The sequence below is a fragment of the Penicillium brevicompactum genome (genome assembly GCF_028827555.1).
Source record: "Penicillium brevicompactum strain IBT 35665 chromosome Unknown utg000003l_segment0_segment0, whole genome shotgun sequence".
Classification (NCBI taxonomy): domain Eukaryota; kingdom Fungi; phylum Ascomycota; class Eurotiomycetes; order Eurotiales; family Aspergillaceae; genus Penicillium; species Penicillium brevicompactum.
The window spans coordinates 4894930-4920939 of record NW_026623206.1 but is presented as its reverse complement, the minus strand read 5'-3'; the positions used below and the strand labels follow the sequence as shown (position 1 = coordinate 4920939).

Below are 26010 nucleotides of genomic sequence, written 5' to 3'. Positions count from 1 at the left end.
GCGTGCATGTTTGATTGTACGGCCGATCGATATTCGCCCGGTCGGCAGATGTTTGTGCGATTGCTTGTACAGCAATGCAAATCTTTCTGCGGTGTCGTTTAAGAACCGTCCTCGCATATTGACAAAATTATAATCTGCAACCCATTCTAGTCGCGATTTTGGGGCTTTGAGCCATGGCCCGCGAGATCAAAGCATCAAAGCCTTGGAACGCGCGATCTACGCGAGCTTGAATGCTCTTGTAAGTTCGAATAGATAGATTTAGTTGTATACAATCTTTGGAATAGTGCAAACCACAGAGTGGACTAATAGTCCTGTCAAGAATCTGCGCTATAAGGTGCCTAAAACATTTGACGTTTAGCAGTACATTCCATCTGCTTAGTGGAGAAACCCGCTCTGCAGGGTAAAATAATTATAAGGTCAGTAACCGCTGCCTGCCTGGCCCTCTCATATATCATGCACAAGATCAAAAAACATAATGGAAGTAGTTGTATGAGAACGCCCAGCTACATCAGGGAAGTGTGGGACGAAAACTCCACGAAGACGACTCGTCCCGACGGACATCCAATGGCCAATGTCAGTTCTTTTGCAGCCCATGCTCCCGGTCGGTATGCTGGCGGCAGCCACAATATCCTGTGCGAGTTCCAAGTAACCCACATACGATCCGCGCTGACCCCTGCACCCTGGGAATCGATGGCTTGCGTAAGCGGGCTGGCTACCGGCGTGGCCATCACCGGCAGTGACGCTGTTGTCGGTACTGCTGCTAATGCTGCTGCGGTCGATGGCTCCGTCGGTAATGGCAATGAACTGTTCAGACCAAAGGTGCCGATGTCTGTGCATAGGTACGAGTCGGTTATGTCGAAGGCAAGGTGGTGAATTATTGTGCCGATCTTCAGCGTCGCCGTACACGTACCACTTGCTACGTCCCATAGCATGATAGTATGATCCCACGACGCCGACGCAAACTTCTGAGAGTGGTGTGAGAATGTGATTGAACTGATGAATCCGCAATGTCCTTCGAGTGTTGCCGTACAGTTGCCTGTAATTACGTTCCAGAATTTAACAGTGTGATGCCCCGATACTGATGCTAGTATCTTCGAATCGTTTGAGAACACAACCAACCTAACACTGGTATTATGTCCGGTAAACGTGGCCGTGCAATCTCCTGTGATGATATCCCAGACTTTAACGGTTTGATCCCAGGATGCTGAAACAAGCCTTGTCGAATCATGGGAAATCATAGCCGACCTAACACCATCCTCATGGCCTTTAATCGTTGCTGTACAGGTACCTGTAGCACTGTCCCAAAGTTTGATGGTGTGGTCTCCTGATGCCGATGCAATCATTGTCGAATCGTGCGAGAATGCAACCGACCTGACACCAGCGTCATGACCCGTGAGTGTTACCGTGCAGGTGCCTGTGCCAACATTCCAGAGTTTGATGGTGTGGTCCCACGATGCCGAAACAAGTGTCATCGAATCATGGGAGAACATGGCTGAGACGACACCGTTATTATGGCCAGTGAATGTTGCTTTGCAGGATTTAGTAACGACATCCCAGAGTTTAATAGTATGATCCCACGACGCGGAAGCAAGCATAGTCAAATCATGCGAAAAATTAACTGAGGCGACATGGTTGCTATGATCTGCAAGAGTTGCCGTGCAGGCACCCTTGGCAACATCCCACAGCTTGACGGTGCGATCCCACGACGCCGAAGCAAGAATTGTGGAGTTTTGCGAGAATGCAACCGAGACAACGTAATTGCTATGGCCCCTCAAAGTCGATATACAAGTCCCTGAGGCGATATCCCAGAGCTTGACCGTATGATCCCCTGATGCCGATGCGAGCATCGTTGAGTCGTGAGAAAATATGGCCCATCTAACCCCGGCGGTATGACCCGTGAGAGTTGCCGCACAGGTGCCTGTAGTGGTGTCCCAAATCTTGACGGTATGATCTCCCGATGCGGAAGCCAGTAATGTCGAATCGTGCGAGAATGCGGCAGCGTTGACATCATGGGTATCACCTTCGAGGGTCTCTAAGTACGTGCTCCAGTCAAGATCTACCTGCGGCAGTGTTGACAGATAAGTCGGAAATTGTTCTCGGAAGGTTACTCGAGCAATGCTCCGCTCTGGCGCAAACACGATAGCTGAATGGTATATTTGAAGAGGGGATACGTCGACAACCGAACAGTAAGTTTGAATGACGCGCCGCGCATCTCGAATAAACGGTGAGATGTAGCTGCTGTTTATGGGCTAATGAGGAGTGTCAGTACGTTGTCTACAAAATAGCCAAGACGGAGGAACGCACATCGAGCGAACTCAACAGGTTGTCCACCATACCGATGCTTTCCTGGACACGCCCTAGAAGACTCAAGGCTTCGAACCAATGTAGAAGATGGCATGTTAAGAATCGATCGACAGGGTCACCGTCACGTATCTTAGTTCCGCTCTCTTTCCAGTGGTAGACCCAATACTGACAGGCGTACTGGACCTCTGGCTGAATCCTTGCATTGATGACTTTCTGGTCAATCTCGGACCGGGGTCTCCCTGGCAGACGCAGGCCGCAGACATCTCTCTTAAGAGTGTCATCTGTCGATAGCAAGTGCAAGCATTGAAGCGCCAATTGTTCATGTTTAAGTCGCTCATCAACCCAGAATGGGTACTGGTCTTGTTTCCGGGCCTTTGCAGGGTCGATAAGGAAGTCGTGGAAAGATAAATGCAGTAGCTGAACGGGGGTATTTGGGTCCGAGGGAACGCTGAGAACGGAATGGAGTAAATCTAGTTGATCTTCGATCACATCGAGAGATATTCCGAGGAGGCGGGCAAGGGCAGGTTTCGAAAGCGGGCTGGCGAGAACAACGATAGACCCGACAATTTGCTTAAATCGTGCTGCGACTTCGCGCGTCTCTGGTTCATTGAGGTTTCCCAGCAACTGATGTAGCACAGGCAGGTAGGACGCATCCAGATTCGACCTTGAGCTTGATTGGTACTCTAGAACTCTTGCTAGCTGTTCCTTCGGTCCACCGACCCGTCGGTCCTGGATGAATCGGCAGACGGTTGCGGCGAAAATGAATAATGGGAGAGCCATGTCAACCAGCTTCTGGACACATTCTGTCCCCGGCCAATCGGCTGGAAGTTGCCGGTTCGGTATAACAGACTTGTTGAAATCCTGTCGAATTATGGCAAGTTCATGCTGTAAGAAAGCATTTATATCGTGCTTGATAATATGCTTTGGGATCTGGTGAAGAACAAGGTCTTCATACTTGCCACTTATATCTTTGAAGCCGAGTCTAATGAGCAGCTCGGGCCTGCTCGTGACAAAAAACCTCAGACGGACAGATATAAAGGCTTTCGCTTGTGATAGCAACTGAATGATGAGCCTTATATGATCGACATTATCACACTCGTCAAGAGCATCGACGACAATGACCATACTTGGCTGCTGAAAGTACCCGCGCAGTTTCTTTATCGGGCCTGCAATGAGTTGATGGAACTGGTCTTTCGCCGACTTTTCGTTGATGGCAGGATCTGCCTCGATCTCCGCTCGGACGAAGGGCGCTATCGAGGGAAGCCTGCGAACAAGCTGAGCAGCTATCGTAGTGAAGAAGAATGCCGCACGGCCACGGTCACCTTCGCCCCGCTTGAAGAAGAAACTTGCTCCAAGCATGCAATTGTCGGCGAATGCTTGAGCTACTGTTCGAGATATTGTAGACTTGCCGGTGCCGGCCATACCGTTTAACCAGAAGATGCATTCGCCATCATCAGCGGTACCCCATGATACTATCCTCTGGAGGACGTCGACTCGAGTGCCAGGATAACACTTGGCGTTGTCGGCCTCGGCGCGAGCATCAAAAGTCGCTCCTTTCGCGGTGCGCAATTTTCCCAGGACAATCTCCTGATGAATATCGAGAAGCAATGCCCTTGATGAGTCGTTAGTGCAGCCTCGGGCTAGAAGAAGTAAACACACGTTTGATAAACCTGTAGGTCCAAGGAGATGTTGGTTCGACATCGTTCCAGATTGTTGATAATTTCGGTTACTTCCCCCTTCTTCAGTGGCCATGCCATCTTGTTCCATATTGTGCCCGCTTCTAGCTTGGTGGCCAGATCTGACAGCTGCGCTCGGCAGTCCGTGATACCACAGCGTATGTTTTCAGACGCGGCTATTTTCGCGCCATTCGGTCCGGTAAGAAGTCGTTCCACGTCCTTCAAGGTTGCTGAGATCCTGTCAGCTTCGTTCAGGAGAGATCGAATATCGTGCGGAGCCTTTTTGACATTGGTGCAATAGATGGAGCACAGAACGCCGACCTTGACGAACAGATCAACGACGGCAATGACATTCGCGGCAACACCAAGAGCCTCCGCCATTTCCTTCGCTATCGAGATTATGGGGACTGGATTGTATGGGGAGGAAGAGCAAGTGCCGGGAGATCAGGTCGTCCACATCTGCAGGACTGACCTGCCCGGCGCCACTCGGAGCCACTCGGAGCCTCGCCGACGGCCTCATGCCATGCCTGATGCACTTAGGGCTTGGCCAATATTTGGCGCGGTGACGTGGCGGTATCGTACTGGATGACCAAGGTAAATAGTCTCCTGGTCGACCTGAGTCTGGCAAACATCAGTATCATGATGACTTCCTATGCTCTGCTATCCCAGGCTTTCAAAGCTCCGTGGTAAGTAAAATTAGTCAATGTTTACCCGTCATCGGTGTTTGTTGCTCACGGAACCATCCACAAGAACCCTTGGCATGTTGGCCGATTTGTGCATTCTGTAAATGGATTGGTAGTAGAGATCTGCAACGCACTTCGCTCAGTTGAGCACCATCTCAGCCATCTTCCCCTAAATTCAAAGAAGAGGTTGGTGTCGAGACGATGGGTCCAACCTGACAGGGACGATCTTGAAAAACCAGAGCTCTGAGCAAAATAGTAGCCGCTCAAGAGAAGCGGGTGCACCGCCGCGACCGATATCGGTCGCAAGAAGACAAATTATGTACCTAAGGCATGGAGTTGCAAAGAGCAGTGAGTTATGTAGGGCTCTGAAAGGAATAAAGGAATGCGAATATGAATATATGGATTTTTTATTCGCGCGAATAAACGCATTTTTCATATTCGCATCCATTAATCAAATTATTCATCTTGTGAGATTTCTCCGCATTAATACTTTTGTCGAACTGAGGGGTGGTATTTTACCACTAAGGACAGGGTTATTCATCAAGTACCCATTCTCTCTTTGTCTCTGTATGGTAAACGGGGTACGCTCGGCATACCAGCGTTGTAACACGCTAGGAACGATTCCTGAGATCTGATAACGCTTCAACAGCAAGATCCAGATAGAACAACAATCAATGCATCTCGAGGGGACACCTCAATACTAGCACATACCAGTATCCGTCAAACCGACAGAAACTGAAATGAGAAAAAAAAGTGAAATTTTAATATTTCGAAATAGGCTAACCAGTTTCGAACTTAGACCATCCCTACTATGATAGGCGGCCTGCGGGGCGGATGCGTGGTCTAATGCCGTCATTGCGCCAAGCTCGTCATCACATGACCTCGTTTCCCCCCTTGCACCTCTTTCCCTTCGTCGCGACTGATTTACCTTGATTTCTTGTACTTACAAATCATAGACATTTTCTCATAATATTTGAAGTGGCCTTTTGCCCCCAGCGGCACGTGCAGCTAGCCCTCGCTGAATGTTCCTCGATCCGGATCCTTACCCTGCTGAGGATGAAGTCATGAATGTGTCAACGGAAGAACTATGACGAGTACCGATGACAGGTACCGATGACAGGCGGCTTTTATAGAAATGGGGCTGGACATATGATATCTTTAAGATTTGTCATTTGCATTTCAACAACCTCTCCAAAGATAGGACTGTCATGCAGCCCTGGCAGTTGAGCGCAATGGTCCCCCTGCGGCGCCAGGCGCTACGTCTAGGGTCCCCGTTACCTTCCTCTATCTATCTTTCCGATTCTACGAACACATTCTCTTCTAATCTTGCTCCATTCAACCCCATAACCGCACGGAGACGCCTCGCGACATATATAGAACACTCAAAGGCGCTCCCCGAGTCCGATGACAAAAAGGAACGTGTCGTCATCCTCGGTTCCGGCTGGGCCGGATATACCCTCTCGCGCAGGCTTTCTCCTAAGACATACTCACCCATAATAATCTCACCACGTTCATATTTCGTCTTCACTCCTCTTCTCACTGATGCAGCGAGCGGATCACTTGATTTTTCGAACATCGTCGAACCCGTGCGTGATCCGCGCGCCAAGGTTGACTTCATCCAAGCAGCCGCGCGTACAGTTGATTTGAAAAAGAAAACTATTCTCTGCGAAGCAACAGTAGTTAAGAGTGGGGTTACCGAATCGCCTCGCACTCCGGAAGGGGGAAGAAAAACCGAAGAAGGCCCAGAGGCTACAAACAAACAGCCAGATACGTACCGTCAATGGGAACAGGGAGAGACGTTCGAGGTTCCATATGATAAACTCGTCATTGCGGTAGGCACTGTCAGCCGTACATTTGGGACTCCAGGTGTACGGGAGAATGCGATGTTCTTTAAAGATATTGGCGATGCCAAACGAGTGAAGCGCCGTGTGCGCGAATGTTTCGAGCTTGCTGTTCTGCCGACCACTTCCCTAGAGATGCGGAAATGGCTGCTCAACTTCTCGATCGTGGGGGCCGGTCCGACCGGCACTGAGCTTGCGGCATCGTTGCGTGATTTGATCTATGTCGACATGATGACATTGTATCCTGCTCTCAATGGGGTTCCAAAGATCACCTTGTATGACGTTGCGCCTCAGGTGCTGTCAATGTTTGACGAGTCACTATCCCGTTACGCGATGGACACTATGAAGAGGGAGGGTATAGATGTCAAAACCTCCCACCATGTCAAGAGCCTGCGGTGGGGCCCGCCCGGTACCCCTCCCCCTCATGATATGGATCCCAAGCGATGCCTGACCCTTACCACGAAAGAAGAAGGCGAGGTGGGAGTTGGTATGTGCGTTTGGGTGACAGGTAATGCTATGTCCAAGTTCATCAGCCAGGCGCTTGGGTCAGTTGAAGCCTTTCCCACAGCCTCAGTTCTCACCGTCGATGGTTCTTCAAGTGTCCCCGGGAACGCTGAACAACTATCATGGCAATACAAAAAGGTACCTAAGGTCGGCGCTCTCCTCGTCGACGGCCATCTACGCGTACAGCTTCAAAGCAAAGAGGGACAAACAGCTGTTCTCCGAGACGTTTTTGCCCTAGGCGACAATGCCATGCCGGAGACCGGCGCCCCTCCTGCAACCGCTCAGGCCACCTTTCAAGAAGCCAAATGGCTAGCAGCTCGTCTGAACAAAGATGATATGGCTCAGACCTCACCCTTCTCCTTCCGCAATTTAGGTACGATGGCCTACATTGGCAGCGAAAGGGCGTTAATGCAAGTCCCGCATGAGGGCATTGCGCGCAATTATCTACCAGAGGGTATCAAGGGGCATACTGCCCGGCTGATCTGGAATGCTGCCTACATCACCATGAGTATTAGCTGGCGCAACAAGGTGCGTGTGGCGTTCCGGTGGACGTTGAATAGAATATTCGGAAGGGATGTATCGCGCTTCTGAGTATAGTGTGGATACCACAGGCGGTCCGTGGATATCTGTCTATCTAATTATCAATGAGCACAGACAGCTCCTTGGGCTCTCAGAACTCAATTCTCACAGTTAACATGTTGCCTCTTCGCGAATCCACGAATGTGACTATATTTATTTATGTTAACCATTAATTCATTAGTGACGAAGCTACTAGTGCAGTTCCGAGTTTGAGTATAGGTACCAGACATGCGTTCTACCTTGCCTACCTAGCCCTACTGGTGGTACATCCAATCCCTCAATACATATTTGGGTATGACACCACGTTGACACGGCCATTTGATCTTGATTTGATATGGTAAGCGACAGCGTCAATCAATATGAGACGTTCTCTTTTCGAAAAATATTTCACTGCACCTTTCAGTGTGTATATTCCACTAGGTGTGAAAGCAAACGCTTGTAGTGCGCAAGCCACTAACTACTCACTACCTGGGACTCTGGCTCCCGTTCTTTACCAAATGCGCACTCAGACGTTACGGGTATATCGGCAATCTAACCCTACCAATAGGAACACGCATCTTTACAGCCCTTTAGCGCTCTGTTATGGGCTGATCTCGCATATGAAAGACTAATCACAGCACTAGCCATATTTTGTTGTATGAAATTGGTCTTACATCACTAGCTTGTTTAACTTTTACAGCACCCATTTGCTGATTGAAGGAAGCAGCATCCTGAGGCACCTAAATGCTTATCAAGTCCACAATGGGCTCGATATTCGCAACATTAGATATTCAGATAACACGTCCTAGATATATTTTGGAGCCTAAGAACTCGTGCTTTCGTATATTAGCACGTATCCATTTTCTTGGAATCATTACCTTGTCCTGATGGGGGCTAATGGTATTCTCAGGTCGGCAAAAACGCACGTGGACATATATAAAAAAGGCAACGGCGCGGATAGGACTGTCCATACCTCATTCAGCATTGCTCTTTTGCCATATTCCTGCTTGCAAAAATATTACAGCCTGGCGTAAACTCGTCTGTGAACAGCACTATATTGGATATTTGACATATCGTGAGAAAGTACATAGAAATAACCCCGTGAAAGGGCTTGTGAATGAACAAACAACCGAAATTTCTAAAAAGCATTCCGGCAATTGGCCAAGGAGGATTGAAGTTGGTTGTCCTGTAGAATGGGTGCTTCTATTGGCAGGGATAGAATGTCGACGGAGATCGGGGCGGAGAAGCAGCACCTGCCCCACTTCCAGCCATACACTTATTGGTTCTAGGCCCTGACAGCTCGAAAAAACCTGCAGTCCAGAGTTATCGGGAATGAGACAGGTCTCCTTCGCAGACGTGTCTGGGGGTGTTAGGATGTCAGACCAAGGAGGCCGTGAAGAGGATGTTAGTGAGTGCGCAATAGAGCAGACTCGCCGTGCGACCCAAATGGGGACTGAGGCGGGACCATAGGAAGACTGTACTAGAATAATAGAGTAATTATACTGGTAAAGATCTGACCGTCTATCTTATGTACAGGATTTCCGAAGATATACGGGGAAATAAGCTGCCATGGATTGAGAGAGGGCCACACTAGGGAGCATGCGTATGGCACTTTCAGGTAAAATACATCTTTCAATTCGTTGAAGCTGTATTGTAAGGTATTCCACCCAGCTTAGAATGCGGTCTGAAATGTGGGCCCCAAGTGTCTGTCCTATCAGGAATCATGGACGCCGGAGCTATTCTCCGGGAATCAAGTCGTAAGAGTGCGGAGGTATAACTGATTTCGAATCTTACTGTAATATTTTAAGATGCGCCGAGATCCCGATCTGGGCCAGCGATTGAAGCTGATTTCGAGCGCGTCTGTACCGATTTGAGATCGGAGCAGACCCGAAGATCTCTGGGACTGTACTGCAACGGGATAAGCGTGCCACGTGGCTCCGGAACTGTTTTTGAATGATGGCGGGACGGACCGCGACCCGACCGTGACGAACACGACGATTCACCGCCACGATTGTTGAGGCCGAGACGCACTACCCGACCACCCAGTAATTATGCTCGGGACCAAGAGGTCGACAACGAGCCGAGAACGACACGATTTCAACTGAAGAAGAAGAACCAAGACAAGCCGGTAACCCAACGCGACGCGGTCACTTCGGACGACTCCGCGACGGAGAGCGAGGACCTCAACACCACCACACTTGTGAAGGAGCTCATCAAACTCAGGAGAGAGATCAGGCGATGCGATGAACTGCACGAAGAAGAGCTTCAGAAGGTTAACGAAGAATTTAGCGTCGCCCTTGCCGAAGTCCGACACGAGCTACAGACCCTGAGAGATAGACCCCCGACACCGCAATCCCACGCCGAGGCATGCGCTCAGAACAGCCACAATGATATCCTCGCGAGATTCAATCCCTACGCGATGCCATCAGCCCTTCCGTTCCCACTGGCTCCCCGTCCTATGCAGATGTCGCCCGTACTCCCCCACTCAGTCACCCGAGCAACATTCGGACGCTCTCAACGTCGAATACAACACCAACCAATACCACCGACACGTTATGCTGCACGATAGATACCTCGACGATGGCCCGAAATGAGAACGAGAGGATGTCCGCAGGCCCAATCCGGGCGGTGGTTGAGACAGAGATTCGGACGATAGAATGCCACACGCACTGGCGCTGTCGCGCTGTTACCGTGGATCCGAAGAACACCAACCGAATAAGAATAGCGTGCCGCGGCGAAGATGAGCACCAGCTGATCAAGAAAGTGGCGGAAGCCAGGATCGGCCCGGGAGCTCGGGTACTCCGTGATGAGCTCTACCCGATCAAGTTGACAGCGTCAACAAGGCTGCGGTGCTAGACGAGAAAGATGGGATCCGAGCTGAAGCCGCAGCAGTCTTCAGCGAGGAAAATGAAGCCACCGTGGCCAAGGTCGCTTGTTTCAGCAGAAAGGATAATGCGAAGCCGTACGGATCTATGGTCGTATACTTGACCAAAGGCACTGACGCACGAAGGCTCCTGGATGACGGTTTCTTGGGGGAGAATCTGGCGTGACCAGTACCTTCGAATATCGACCACGGCCGATGCAATGCTACAACTGCCAGGATATTGGCCACAAGGCATTTCAGTGCAAGAACGTCCAGAAGTGTGCAAAATGCGCCGCGGAGGGCCACCGCCACAGTAGCTGCAATCAGACGGTTCCGAAGTGCGTTCCATGCGGAGACCCACATGAATCGTTCAGCAGAAATTGTCGGAAACTCTACCCATCACGACATGAATTAAACCGTCCGAATCCTTCAACTGAATGTGAAAAAGCAGGGAGCAGTGCATGGCAATTTAATGAACGACGAAGAGACACGGGACGCAGTGGCACTAGCGATTCAGGAACCCCAAGCGAGGAGAATTCAAGGCCGGCTCTTGACAACCCCGATGGGACATCACAAATGGAACAAGATGGTTCCCTCCACTTGGAGGGAGGGCCGGTGGGCAATCCGAAGCATGCTTTGAGTCAATAAGGATGTGGAAGCGGAGCAAGTGCCGATCGAATCGCCGGATCTTACAGCGGCGGTCATCCGCCTTCCCGAGCGTCTGATATTTATGGCATCAGTCTACATAGAGGGAGGGGATGCCTTAGCGCTGGAGGGTGCATGCGATCGCCTTCGAAAAACAATCACCAAGGTACGGAGAGACGCGGGAACAATGGTGAAGATCATGATTGTGGGGGACTTTAACCGCCACGACCAACTCTGGGGAGGAGAGGACGTGTCTTTGACAAGACAAGGAGAGGCGGATCCAATCATCGACCTCATGAACGGATTTTCTCTTAGCAGCCTACTCAAACGAGGCACTAAGACATGGCACGGCGGAGGACAGACTAAGGACTGCGAGTCCACGATCGACTTCGTCCTGGCCTCGGAAAACTTGACACAATCTATGGTCAAATGTGCGATACACGGGACAGAGCACGGATCGGACCACCGCGCTATTGACTCCCTTTATGACGCCCCGTGGCCGGCTCCGCAGCATCCAGAACGACTTTTGCTGAAAAATGCGCCATGGAAGGAAATCAACACCCGGATTGCGACAGCTCTCGCCGCCACCCCGTCGGAAGGCACGGTGCAGCAGAAAACCGACCGACTCATGTCTGTAGTGGCGGAGGCGGTGTACACTTTGATGCCCAGGGCGAAACCGTCGCCACACGCAAAGCGATGGACCAGACCTGACACAGCTCCGTCAGATATACACATATTGGAGAAACCACACCCGCTCGGAGCGTCGGGCAGGGCGAAAGGTGCCACATCTGGAGAACATGGCCGCAAGTGCGGCGAAACAATACCATGACGCAATACGGAAGCAAAAGAAGAATCACTGGAATGGGTTTCTGGCGGACAACGATAATATATGGAAAACCGCGAAGTGCCTGAAGTCGGGAGATGATGCAGCATTCGGGAAGGTCCCACAGCTCCTTAGGGCGGATGGAACCATGACCGCCGATCATCAAGAGCAAGCGGAAGAACTACTGACCAAATTCTTCCCGTCACTGCCGGACAGAATTGACAATGAAGGGACCAGGCCACAGAGAGCGCCCGTGGAGATGTCTGCTATCGCCATGGAGGAGGTCGAACGGCAGCTGCTGGCGACAAAGTCGTGGAAAGCACCTGGCGAAGATGGCCTACCAGCGATGGTGTGGAAGATGTCGTGGCCCGTGGTCAAGCACAGTGTCCTTGAACTATTCTGGACGTCGTTGGAGGAAGGCGTGTTACCCAGCCCGTGGAGACATGCAAAGATCATACCTCTGAGAAAGCCGAACAAAGAGAACTATACCATTACGAAGGCCTGGAGGCCGATTTCTCTCCTAGCGACATTGGACAAGATACTCGAATCTGTGGTGGCAGAAAGAATCTCACACGCGGTAGAGACTTACGGCCTGCTTCCGTCCAGCCACTTCGGGGCCCGTAAGCAGCGATCCGCGGAGCAAGCACTCTTACTCTTGCAAGAGCAAATTTACGCGGCGTGGGGTGGCCGACGGGTCTTAAGCTTGATTAGCGTTGACGTGAAGGGAGTGCCTGCAATGGGGTCTGTAAGGAACGATTGCTCCAGAGGATGAAAGCGCGAGGTATACCCGAAGTTCTACTCCGATGGGTCGAGGCGTTCTGCTCGGAACGAACGGCAACCATCCAGATCAATGGGCAAGCATCTGAGGCCCAAAGTCTCCCACAGGCGGGGCTACCTCAGGGATCACCCCTGTCCCCCATCCTCTTCCTCTTCTTCAACGCAGATCTCGTACAGCGACAGATCGACGGCCAGGGAGGAGCGATTGCCTTTGTGGATGACTTTACCGCGTGGGTGACCGGACCGACTGCGCAGAGCAACCGGCAAGGTATTGAAACAATCGTCAATGAAGCACTCGACTGGGAAAGAAGAAGTGGAGCGACTTTTGAGGCAGAGAAAACCTCCCTCATACACTTCGCCCCGAAGGCCCACAAATCGGACTCGGGGCCATTCACCATTAAGGGAGAGACCGTTGAACCCAGCCACCATGTCAAGATTCTTGGCGTCATAATGGATACAAGACTCAAATACAAGGAACATATTGCGAGAGCGGCGTCTAGAGGCCTGGAAGCAGCGATGGAGCAGCGATGGCTTCGTGGTCTATCCCCAGCAACAGCGCGGCAGTTATTCACATCGACCGTGGCGCCGGTGGTGGACTATACCTCCAATGTCTGGATCCACTCTTTCAAGAACAAGAATATCGGACCGATCAGCAGAGTGCAGAGGGTAGGAGCGCAAGCGATTGTCGGGACATTCCTTACAGTTGCGACCAGCGTAGCGGAAGCGGAGGCTCACATCTCCACGGTCCAACACCGGCTCTGGAGACGAGCTGCGAAGATGTGGACAGACATGCACACCCTACCGGTAACCAATCCCCTCCGCAGGACCGCAGGAGTATAGCTCAGATCAAGAAATTCAGAAGATACCATCGTTCGCCGTTGTATCAGGTCGCAGACGCACTGAAAAACTTCGAGATGGAAACACTAGAAACCATCAATCCATTCACATTGGCACCATGGGAGGAACGTGTACAGGGCGATGGTCAGAATGTACCAGAGGCACAGACCGAAACGGGCGGAGTCATGCGGATCGCGGTCAGCAGTTCGGCGCGGAATGACATGGTAGGATTCGGCGTGGCGATTGAGAAGCAGCCGCCTCGGTATCGAAAACCGAGGCTGAAAATTTTCTCCGTCACACTGGGTGCAAGAACCGAGCAGAACCCATACTCCGGTGAATTGGCAGCAATGGCATACGTAATGAACACGCTACGGGGACTGAAACGGTGTAGGGCCACAATGCTCACCAGCAACAAAGCGGCGGAACTCACGCTGAAGAATCCTCGACAGCAGTCGGGCCAGGAACACATCTGCCAGATATACAAGCTGATCAGGAGACTACGGGGACACGACATCGAGATCCGCATTCGTTGGGTCCCAAGGAGCGAAAATAATTAACTGCTGGGCCTGGTGAAAGAGCAGGCTAGGGCCGCGACCCAAGAAGACGCTACCCCGCAAACACAGAATCCAAGAATGAAGTCAACCACCCTGAATATCGCACGGTCCCAGGCCGCAGCCAGCAAAGGCCTTCCAGAAAACGTCGGGAGACATTCCAAACGAGTGGATGCAGCGCTTCCAGGGAAACACACTCGACAGCTATACGATCCATTGTCGTGGAAAGAAGCGAGCGTGCTGACTCAACTCCAGACCGGCATGGCGAGACTCAATGGATACCTATATCGAATCAATGTCGCCGAGACGGATCAGTGTGCATGTGGACAAGCAAGAGAGACCGTGGAGCACTTCCTATTTCGATGTCAGAAGTGGACCACGCACCGGACGGAAATGCTGCAATGTACCCATACTCACTGAGGCAACATACCTTTCTTCCTGGGCGGAAAATCGCCTTCGGCTGACCAGAACTGGAAGCCGAATTTGGAAGCAGTGCGAGCCACAATACGGTTTTCAATCGCCACGGGCCGACTCGACGCCGCTTAACCGCGTCAACCAACACATTTCAACCCTACCCCACCCCAACCCCAATCTAACCCCCACCAACTACCTTGTGCCAGCGACGGTAGACGCGCTTCAATTGCCGAAGATAGGATGTTGAACACTTGGAGAAGCGCCTTCAAGCAAGTCTACTAACTAAACACTAACCCACAAGGACCCGCTAAGATATTGACATTTGAGATGACATACACTGAAAAGGATCTTGTATGGGCTGCAAGGAGACATACCATTAGCTAAGGCGTGTATATTTAGATCAGTGATAGTTGCCCTTTCGGTTCAGCCGCCGGGCGTTAATGAATTGTGTGTGTGTGTGTGTGTGTATCTCTTCTCCAGCACCAATACATCATCACTACAAGGCTAGTAAGGCCAATGCACCAACAGTGTCAGCGATAGTCCAGAGAGGAACAGCCAAGGAGGCACCCATTCCAGGCTGTGCGCTCTCCGCAGCCGTGCCAGTACCAGTGCCGGTGATTGTTGCTGTCGTCTCGCCGCTATTGGCCTTTCCGGTAACTTTCGCGTTGGCTGAAGTCACGGTGATAGGGTGTGCCACAGCTCTGGAAGATTGGCCAAAGGTCCACGTGAAAGTGTTGCCACTGACCGGGGTGGAGACCACACCACCCTTGTTGGACAGAGTCGCAGTGCCATTCGATGGCATACTGCTTGGCTCGTAAAATTTGTGGACTGCACCGGCATCGGCACGACCATATCCTAAGTCGCCGGCACAATCATATGCCTCGAGGTAGGGACCGCAGTCGCTCCAGTCACTAGGCACCAAAATACCATCGTACCACTCTTGCAAGCCAAGGAGGGTTGGGTTCGTGTTAGGGCAGGTATCGTAAATACTATAGCCTAATTAGCAGACAAATAGAAATACAACTTAACAGCTTGAACTTACGTAGAGACAATAGCACTCATTCCACAGCACATGCAAGCCGTCCCATACTCAGAGATATCCTTGTTCGTGGCAAGTTGGTTAAGGTTGGTCATGTTGTTGGCGCACTCTGTCATTTGAAGTGCAATGAAATGCTCCTTCTTGATTATCTTTCCAAGGTTGCAAGAACAGGCAGCGGGAGCGTCGTCGGGTGCTGGCCAGAATGGAACGGCGTCATAATTGGGATTGGTGCAGAGATTAAAGAAGTCTGCGACGATGCTTTGGTACTCGCAAGAGTAGACCTATAGAAACGTTAAATCTACTTGATTGGAATCGACTCGCACGATACTGACCTCGTTCCAACAGCTTGCACTAGCGCAGTCAATTTGATGTGCGGATCTCTGGCATTCACAGGCATTGATACAATTAGTGCCCAGACTAGGGCATTGCTTGCTCATGCAGGTGACGATTCCACCGCATGATTTGTAGCATGCTTGACTTCCACCAACGCAGTTATTGTTTACACAATTTGTGTACTCAGTTTCCGCATCCTTGTAGCAAGATGTGAAACCCTCAGGATCGGCACAAGCCGACGATTCAAAATAGCCGACTTTCTCAGAAAGCGCGAGAGAAGACAACGCCTCCAGAGCTAGAAACAAATGCAATTGGGATCTCATCATGGCAAACGATTGAAATGAAAATCAAAACTCCTCCAAGTCGTCGCCAGGCACAAGCCCTACATAAAGACCAGTCCCATGCGGCTGTAGGACCCTTAGACCCTGAATTAGCGCGTGCAACTGAAACAATCCAAATGACATCGCGAGATGCATCTAGTGATGATCCTTTCTGATCCGCCCGTATCGTTCGTATTTCTCGTGAAAAATAACCCCTTGCGGACTCAAAATGCGAGGCTAAACAGGGGCAAAAAGGAGCCAAGACCTGCGGGCCAATGGGGGTTGACTGGCTGCCCGTTCCAGCTTAATGGCGTTCCTTGGCGCCAGCTAAACATTGTTCGCGCGCCGGAGATCGGCCGGTGCCTTAAATATTTTTGTGAACATAACTAACTGATCATGGAATCCGTGATATGTGCTTTATTCTCAGTTAGGAATCGACACGTATAAGGATTTTCCATATTCGTATTCGTAGATCTTCTTAAAAGCTTTATTCATATTCGTAATTAGTCGTAAGAGGTCATAAGTATGTGGGTCGTAGGACATGTCTATGTTGTAGTTCAGAGGTATGAATTAGCTTGTTATTTCAGAGTGATACATGTGCCTATATATATAACAATGAGCCAAGTTGATTGGAAATCAACTTGGTCGTCTGTATAGACACTTCGGAGCTAATTCCGACGGTGCGGCTTGGTTCCTGATCTGCACCAGCCTCATATCACAACAATGATGATCGCGGCCAAGGCTCCACCTCGTCATAATCAGGACCAGATAATAGCGAGTTTTGGCACGGAAAGTAAAGCCTACCAATCACTAGTTTTGCTCGATTCGAAATCCATGTCAAAGCAAGGTCTGGGTAGAACTAATTGCCGACAAATTTCAGCTAAATGGGCGCCTGTTGAGTGAAAACGGACATTTTTGGCAGAAAGAAACCACTCTTGGGTCGGTAGGAGAGCCTGTCGGATTGACGGATACTGGTATGTGCTAGTATGGGGGTGTCCCATTGAGATGCATTGGTTGTTGTTCCATCTGGAACTTGCTGTTGAAGCGTTATCAGATCTCAGGAGTCGTCCCTAGCGTGTTACAACGTTGGTATACCGAGCGTACCCCGTTTACTTTACCATACAGAGACAAAGATCGAATGGGTACTTGATGAATAACCCTGTCCTTAGTGGTAAAATACCACCCCTCAGTTCGACATGTATTACTTCTTGTATTTCTTCGTGCCCTCTTTGAAAACTACGGAAATTTCCTCATCGAGATTTATGAACTTTTCCTTGCGCTCAGATGCCTCAAAAAAAACAAGCGGTTGCTAGTAACATCCGAGCAAGTTGATGATAGAAGACACTTTATTCGACATACCCGTCCATAGTGTGGAACGTAATCAATCCCTCGGAACCAATTAGCTTTAGCCAAATTAAACTAGCAATTCTTTAAACCCAGGTTTTGCGACGTCAACCAGTTATTACAGAAGTCACATGACCGTGGCCCGGAAAGCCATGATGTCATGTCCACGTCAAACCCCAGTTGTGGTCTGATCTTCAGTCTTTTTTCAACCAAAAATCTTAAGAGAGTAGAATATCCTTATTTCAGGCTACTCTGTATTCTTTTTACATCTTATGACTATTTGGATCGCTATGCCTACAACTTTAGAGGAGCCGTCTGCCTGCCAGGAGGACATGGCCAGGTTCACCAAAAGCTCTGTCTTGGGTGCAACGTTTGAAATTACAGAGAGGTGAGCTTCGGAATACATGACTGACTGGGTTAATTCCCAAACCACAGGCTAATTTTATGTGTCGATGTTAGATATACGCGGTTGAAGCCTATTGGGATTGGGGCTCCGGGGCTACTTTGGTATTGATCCCCTGAACTGTCAAGTATAACCTTCTTGTGGCTTGGTTTAATGATATGTTCACAAACCAGCTCTGCACGAGATCAGTTTACCAATCAGACTGTCGCGATAAAAAAGTTGGTGAAACCCTTCGAAAGACAAAATATTGCCAAGCGTACCTTAGTTGAGGTCAAACTTTGGAAACAGCTTCGACATGAAAATGTTTGTGAATCAGTTACTTTACTTACCTCGATGGGGTTAACAGCCTAACCAAGAAGACAGATCGTCAACATGAGTGATATTTTCATTTCTCCTTCTGAAGACGTGTATGTGCCTTCGTCATCCTATGCCGGAGGCCAGTATATTGATTGATAAAGATATATCGTTACCGACTTTATGGCAACTGATCTCCACACTCCTTTGGAATCAAAAAAGCTGGAGGATAGGTTTGCTCAGTTCTTTTTGTATCAGATTATGGTGAGACTGCCCCCGTCAAATGAGATTGGACCTTCTATGCTAATTATACACCCAGCGTGGCCTGAAATATATACATTCGGCAGGCGTGATTCACCATGATTTAAAACCTGGTAACATTTTGATAGATGAGAATTGCGACCTGAAAATATGTGATTTTGGCCTCGCAGAAGCTCAGAAGACTGGCTTTGACCCGACCTCATTTTACAGGGCCCCGGAAATCATGCTGATGTGGCAAAAGTATAATGAAAAAATCGACATCTGGAGTGCTGGCTGTATTTTTGCTGAAATGTTGATGGGCAAGCCTCTGTTTCCTGGAAAAGACTACGAAAATCAGTTCCGTATAATCATTCAGTTTCTTGGAAACCCACCAGAAAATATCGTTGCCAATGTGGCCTCCCAAAATGTCAGTCCTATGCAGACCTATTTGTTGACAGCATTGCGCATCTTACTGAGCTTGGGATCCCATTACAGGATTTGAGATTCATCAGGTCTCTCCCCGAATGTCGTCGCGAACAAATGCACAAGCTTATCCCCGGGGCTAACGCAAAGGGTGCGTTGTACATGGCAGCCTGCTTGATACGTACACGGTTTAATTCGATTCAGCCGCTGCTTTGCTTGATAGGATGCTTCAGTTTGATCCGGCTGAGCGCATTTCTGCGTCAGACGCTCTTGACTCCCAGTACCTTGCGTTGTATCATGACGCCACAGATGAACCGACAGCGACAGAGACATTCGACTGGGCTTCAATCAAGGCTGACCTGACATCAGATGTCTTGAAAACCGCGATGTGAGTACCTAAAGGAGTCTTGTATTTGGAAAGCTCAGTCTCTCACTATGATCCAGATACACCGAGGTTTCGAATTGCCATACCATGAGCAACCGTAGCAAGTCAACTCCATCACCTTTATAGCTCGAGAACATAGTATGGAAATTAGCCGCTTTGAGCAATCGGTGTAACCACACATCATTCCAGCAGTCTCCATCATGGACGTAACATGCCAGAACAGGCGCGCAAAGACGCAGTGATGCGTGTGGTCCGTATTCAAAACAGTCTATTGTCGACACACTCACTGATGCAGAAACGCATTACGTTGCTAGTCCCATATCCTTTTGAAGCCTCCCGCTCTGGAATTGCACAAGACTTATCGGCCTGGCCTGGAATTAGGCTTAAACAGGGGATTATCCCAATATTTCCATGCTGAAAGAATAGGGCACGACAACCCTGAGGGACAGGTCTTCACCTTCCTCTTGCGTTGTCCAGTAATCCTTCCAGATCGAGTCTCGAAGGGTAGCTCCAGTCATCAAGTACGCTAGTCAGTCGTCCCCGAGATAATTCCAGTGCCTGCTCAAAAATGTGCAGCCGGGATAGCTGCTTGTCGTGGCGAAGCTGAAGATCTTGCCTCTGTTTTCTCAGGTGCGTACCAGCAGCCCCCAAGACGTGGTTGTCTTGCTCTGGTTTCTCGCCATCGATGCTTGGACGCGCACGACTCCCATAGGCGTCGATAGAGTCCAACAAGTCGAGCCGCGGGAAAGGTGAACTGGGGATCGTCGCGTTCGAGGACTGCTAGCACCTTCAAGATGGGTTGAAAGGGCTCGGTCGCCAGGGTGTGTCCCAGCAAGAATATTTGAAGCGTAATCATTTCACCTACCATTGGAGGGACATGATCAGAAGTTTCCTGTGGAGTTTCTTGCTCTCTAAGGATTGGCAATTCACTATGCTGCTGATCTCCTTCAATTTCCTGGTCTGACGAGCTGTTCGGGGCGTCCATTTTGTCCGCAGGAGAAAGTCGAGTGTGTAGACAATACCAGTTCCATCAGGCCTTTGTGTTTCTTATAGATCATGCAGACGCAGGTGTTTATGGACTGGGTTTTACAATTACCGCAACCGTCAGCCGAAGCAGTCAAATTCTGACTAGAGATTTGTACCTTTCAGCGCGCTGCTGACAAATATTCAACAATGGAAATAGTGATCGACGAGTCGGTCGGGGAAACTTATGTAGCCTCAATATGCTGAGGGCCAGATATGAACGCTCATTGAAGAAATATGTATTTCTATCAGAAACCTCTTTCCTTTCGTTGAACGCCTCAGAAATATGACAAATGGAACATTGTAGAACTTACAGTCACCAAAAAGAGAAGTACGAAAAGGAAACAAACAAAACCTAATGTATCACCATGGTCACGAGTTCGAAAATTGAGTGTTGGCAATGTATGGCCAAGCTTCAACGGGTTGATGAGTCGCGCACCGCACACCTTCTACAGTCGGGACGGACAGACCCACAGGTCAACACAACGAACACAACACTAAAGCGAGCCTAAGAAAATAAACCCCATGATTCCTCGGGATGAAATTGTAGGCGCTTTTCGGTGATTGGACGTTGAGTCACGCGTAGATGAGGTGATTGGAACAAGAAATATGAGCCTGTCATTGCGGATTGGATATCTCCCCCAAACTCTCTATTTTAGAGGGCCATGAAGGATTCCGCAGTGAGCCAACGTTCCTTGGCCTACTCAGCATCCCTTTTTCTCAATACCACTCATACTGGTCTCACGCACTGAGCATCTAAAGGCATCAAAAATGTCACTGCAACTAGTTGCGGTAAAAAGAAGACATGAGTTTCAATAGGCATCAACCAAGGGAGTTACCTCAGGACCAACACGAGCTGATACCTTGCTCTGGTCCAAAGGGTCAAAAACCAAATTTAATCACTATTACCCCGACGCAAGGATCGGCCGGTTTGCTGGCCCTCTATAGCTTTATTGTTGCCTTGCTTTGCTACTTTCTTCATCTCGGTCTCCACGATCGCCAATCGAGCAAAGATATCAGCCAAGTCGTTGCGGACGGTTTCATTGCAGGTGCTTTGGACAGACGATGAGCTCTCAATGGACCTGCATAGAAGATTAGCGTTTCATGTTTTCACTCGCAGGTTAATCCACAGCTGACTTCATTCGGTTATTTAGTCTGGACATTGTCAGCAGGCAATCTCGAAATCTTATTCTGTGAAGAGATCAATACCTACTCCACCACACATTCGAGAGCTACCGCATTGCTCTCCATTGAGCTGAGTCCGTCGGGGTATTTTCGAGTCCCTTTCGCATTACGCATTATTCTCCGCTCCCGTGGAGCCTCTTCACTCTCGTCGGCTGAGTTGCTGTTTTCCTGATCGTCATATCAGTCGTTTCCGTCCTCGTCTTTTGTTGTATCGCCTGCCTCAGATGCTGACGGACTGCCGGTTTTGTCAGACTCGGAGGACGGCAAGGACAATGCACGTTGCAATCTGCTCCGAAAGACTTGTCGTTCATGAGTGTGCGACACTTTTCGAATTCCACCCATGCTTGCGTTTCAGCCACAGAGAGGCGGCGAGTGTTCCCGAGTCTGGCTGGGTTTACAGTGAAAGGAGAGGGCTCGCTGGTTTTAAAAGATACTTGTATCGTCAAATCGGAATTGACTACTTGCTGGCTTGCAATGGGAGGCGCAAGTTCAACTATCTCCCACCCATACTTTCCACAACCGGGCTTTATCTAGAATGAATCTGAGGCTATGGCTCACTAAATGATCGTAGACTTCATCGTTGACACCCTCGCATTTTTAATTTCACATTTTCTGTCAAAACAACGTTGGCAGATGAATTCATGTGGACGATGGACAATAAGGCAACGAATGTTGTACTAAAAAGCGGTCTAGAAGCACATGCTGCGACGAAGCGGTAGAACTATGCTGTATGGCCAGGAAAGAAGGGCCCCAGCATTGTCTTCGCTTCAACGTTCCTGTCTCTCAATAGCCCCCTTTTTGCGAGGGTGCAATAAAAAATGAGGGCCTGAGACCAGCTCACCAGATTGAGCCATCGCTCATAATCAAACAATGGTCTTTTTTAATGCAACGGTAGGGGCTTTCGAAGTTGACCGAGTAGTGAAAATATTTTTAAACTCAACAAACCTACACCTTCAAGTTCATTTGTGCTGTTTTCTTCACCCGTTCTTCCCACTTCTACCACTTGCCTGGGCATCACCATGTCCCCACGTAGCGCATTAGGCTGGCCGGAATGGGAGGAGAAGAATCTTCTCTCTTGGCTGGATGCCCATCAGGAGCTGTCGTGGAAAGCCCGCTCCGACGCATATTACGAACAACACCGGGTGGCCCGAAGTGTTGAGTCTCTACGGGGGAAGAAGTATCATATTCTGCGGAAGTGCCGTCACACTGGCGCCAAGTCTTCTGATCACTCGGGCGATCAAAAGCAATCAAAAGACGCTCGTCATTCAACCGGCCGTGGGGCTTCATTGACGGCCCTCCCAAACAAAATCACCGACAAAAGTAAGATTGATAAATGGTTTGAAACAATCCTCACGGCCGGGGCGAGCCAGACCGATAGCAATGGATCAAGTCAAACAGAAAGCTCCAGACTAGGTACGAAATACATTTCCTGTTATCACCAGCTATCATTTACTCATTACAAGCTGATCCTCTATCACAGGTCGCGCTACGCGAGTATCAATCCCGTGTTGGCCTAAAGAAACTCGATCGTCATCTTCAATGTGGGACCATGTGCATCGTGTTTGTGTAGCCGGGAGGCTTGTATAGCAGTGAATAGAACGCTTATACTAGCACCAATTTGTTATCGTGCGGTTTACGTCATGATATCGAAGCAACAGAGGCCAACTATCTCGATAACTAGCCCTGGTGCACGTTGCTATCACAAAAACCCGTGATAGCTCCGCAAGGAAGCCGCAGCGTGAGAAATTCTGTCGTGGCTGTACATATCCCCTCATGTAATTATAAAAACAAGAAAAATCACTCTTCCTTGGAGTCACAACAGCATTGAGAGTGTCCCAGATGTCAAACTTTGCTTTTCTGTTACCGTCTAAAGTGCTGTTATAAATCAGCTATACTTGCACATCCTTTATGCTTGTCTCTAATCCAACAGTATGTCATCAGAGTCCCATGCGGCCTGGAAAATACTGCGGGCAGTGTATAAAGAGTAACAGAACTATGAGTGTCCTCGGAACAAGATCAGGACATGGTAGCAAGGGGGCTACCTAGGAAATTACAAAATTGCCTTGTCAGCTTGAGGTAATATGTTTGGTTGCATTCTCAAATGGATTCGGTTAGGTCGGTGGTCGAAAGCAGAGTAATTCGTAGAGTAGAATCTGAGGCATACTATTTATCTTCGAGCCACTCCCTAGTCATGTTTGACGAGAAGCAAAGGTTTTCCTGAGTCAGCCCAAGACTGGCAGATTGAAGTCATGTGGAAAAATTGTTTGACACAGACCGTGGAATCATGAGCGGGACCGTCGATCAGTAGTCGAATCCCGAATCAATTCGACAACAGAGTTTTGAAAACCATGGAAACGCTCGCTCGGTGAGAGGAATCGGTTTTCAGAAGGATTCAAGCTTGAACTTAATCGAAAGCTTATTCATGGGCTTCCGCACCGCTTACTTGTTGGATCGCGCGATTAAATCTGCCACCAGAGTCCGAGAATTCAGAGGGAAAATCGGGTACTCTCTCCAAGATCTCGCGCTGGCGAAATATAGTGTATTGTAGAAGGAAACAACTTTATTCGTAAATTACCTCGGTCGCCAGATGAATGGTCAAGATGCACTGGGTGCTTGAAATAAACTTTATGGGTCGGCCGGGACCAATCGGTTTCTCGGCCCCTAATGCACAAAGCGGAGACTTTCTTTATTTAGATCTACGATCTTGTTCTTACACAATTGACATTGATTTCGAAAACTATCTGCTAGAGTTGGCAGATTGGCGATCGAATTGGAGCAGATAGGGAGAGGATGGGCCGGGCTCAAAGAGAGTATACTTTCTACGAGGAAGGTGCAGGAAAGAAGACATAGCTTCTAGAACGTTCTGTCAGGATGAGGAATTGATGTACTGGCTGGTACTGAACATGTCCAATAGAATCAGGTGATTGATTGTAGGTGTTTAAAGATCGGTTGAACGATCTCAGGGGTCTATACAAATAAGCTTCGGCGTGTTACAACACCGTCCTTCCGAATCTGCCCGGAATACCGTACAAATACTAGTGGGAATTGGGTGATCGATGAATAAGCGTCCCAAAGGGTCCTAGTGGTATTTGACCACTCTCTCAGTTCGTCACACCCCCTCAGCGTTTGCACAATTCCCAACAACCTCTGCTAATCTAGCAGATTTCCAATATCCTCCATGCCCATCAATTGGATAAATTCTGTGTGCTTCTGGCGCGGCAGTAGCTTAGTGAGTCCGTCCGCAGCCATACTTTTCGTTTCGGTCCATCTGATGAGAATCCTGCCTGCTTGGACCTCCTGACGGAGCCAATGGTGGTGGATATCAACGTGACGTAGCTTTGTCCGCAGCTGAGGAGCTTCCTTGATGAGAAGCCGAATCGTCTGTTGGTTATCGCACCGGATAGCAAGTTCGTGCTTTGGATCAAAGCGAATAGCTTCAAAGAGACGTTTCCACATGCTCATGGTCCTCGCAGCCTCGGAGATCGCTAGCAGCTCCGCTTCGGTAGTACTAGTGGTCACCGTACGCTGTTTACCAGCCCTCCAGTCAACAGGTCCGCCAAAGATTGTGCAGAGATATCCCTCCGAGCTCTTCCGATCCGGGTTATCGGCGAACGAGGCATCACTAAAGAAAGTGACGGCTTCATCATCATCGGATCGGCGCGGCCGATAGGTGAGAGCGAGGAAACGTGTGTGGTATAAGTAGGATATCACGCGGTTGATCGCTTCGAGATGCTCCGGTCCCGGGTTCGTGAGGAACTGAGCTAACGTGGAGGTGGCTTTGGCTGCATCTGGCCGTGTGATGGTAGTAGCATACTGTGTGGAACCCACCTTCTCCTGGTACTCATGAATTTGTTCCTTTGTGGCCTGCCCAGCGTACGGCTTCAACGTAGCTGGTGCCTGGGGTGTATCAAAGCGACGATGGGTGGTCAGGTGATATCTGCTTGCCATAGAGGAGATGTATGAGTCCTGACAGAGCCAGAGGGCCATCTGCTGTCTGTCACGGACAATACGGATCCCTAGGAACCACGCAGCTTCGCCCATGTCTCTCAATTCCCATGTGCTGTTAAGTTTCTCTTTGATCTCAGCCGCGCGCTGGCGCTGAGATGGGTGATTGACGATGATTATATCGTCTACATAGAAGAATACGATGATGCCGTCCGATGCGAAGAGACAAAGATCTTCTTGAACGACTGTGAGACCTAGCTTAGTCAAGACCTTTGTGGCCTCACGTTGCCAGAGCCTTGGGGATTTCCGTAGGCCGTAGAGAGCTCTGAGGAGCTTCCAGCAATATCCAGACTGCCTAAACCCCTCGGGCATCTCCGTTATCACTGTTTCATCCAGTGTGCTGTTAAGGAAGGCGTTGACAGCATCAAATTGGTGTGTATCGAGGTCAAACGCAGCGACCAGAGCGAGAACGGCGCGGGCCGTACGGGCAGCGAGGGTAGCTGAATACTTTTCTTCCGTAGAAAGCTTCTGAAGATCTCCTCGGACACAGATTCTCGCCTTCAGCTTCACCAGATATCCATCACTATCGAACTTATAGTT

At 49.6% G+C, this 26010-nt stretch overlaps 5 protein-coding genes across 5 annotated transcripts; 3 read left to right on the top strand and 2 right to left on the bottom strand.

Moving 5' to 3' along the window:
* Positions 1–503: 503 nt before the first annotated feature.
* Positions 504–4361, bottom strand: N7506_005538 (WD40 repeat domain-containing protein; the record flags this gene model as incomplete). Its single annotated transcript, XM_056954832.1, has 3 exons — positions 504–2249; positions 2305–3916; positions 3964–4361. 3 exons carry the CDS (start codon positions 4359–4361, stop codon positions 504–506), a joined length of 3756 nt encoding a protein of 1251 aa, XP_056813721.1.
* Positions 4362–5895: 1534 nt separating this feature from the next.
* N7506_005537 (uncharacterized protein) lies at positions 5896–7599 on the top strand (the record flags this gene model as incomplete). The annotated part of the gene is made up of 1 exon (XM_056954831.1): positions 5896–7599. One exon carries the CDS (start codon positions 5896–5898, stop codon positions 7597–7599), a length of 1704 nt encoding a protein of 567 aa, XP_056813720.1.
* A 7373-nt stretch (positions 7600–14972) lies between these two features.
* On the bottom strand, positions 14973–16171 carry N7506_005536 (uncharacterized protein; the record flags this gene model as incomplete). The annotated part of the gene is made up of 3 exons (XM_056954830.1): positions 14973–15465; positions 15519–15796; positions 15848–16171. 3 exons carry the CDS (start codon positions 16169–16171, stop codon positions 14973–14975), a joined length of 1095 nt encoding a protein of 364 aa, XP_056813719.1.
* A 1631-nt stretch (positions 16172–17802) lies between these two features.
* N7506_005535 (uncharacterized protein) lies at positions 17803–18266 on the top strand (the record flags this gene model as incomplete). The annotated part of the gene is made up of 2 exons (XM_056954829.1): positions 17803–17900; positions 18044–18266. The coding sequence occupies 2 exons, from the start codon at positions 17803–17805 to the stop codon at positions 18264–18266; spliced, it is 321 nt and encodes a 106-aa protein (XP_056813718.1).
* A 21-nt stretch (positions 18267–18287) lies between these two features.
* Positions 18288–19264, top strand: N7506_005534 (uncharacterized protein; the record flags this gene model as incomplete). Its single annotated transcript, XM_056954828.1, has 5 exons — positions 18288–18322; positions 18374–18473; positions 18529–18876; positions 18945–19023; positions 19077–19264. 5 exons carry the CDS (start codon positions 18288–18290, stop codon positions 19262–19264), a joined length of 750 nt encoding a protein of 249 aa, XP_056813717.1.
* Positions 19265–26010: the final 6746 nt, after the last annotated feature.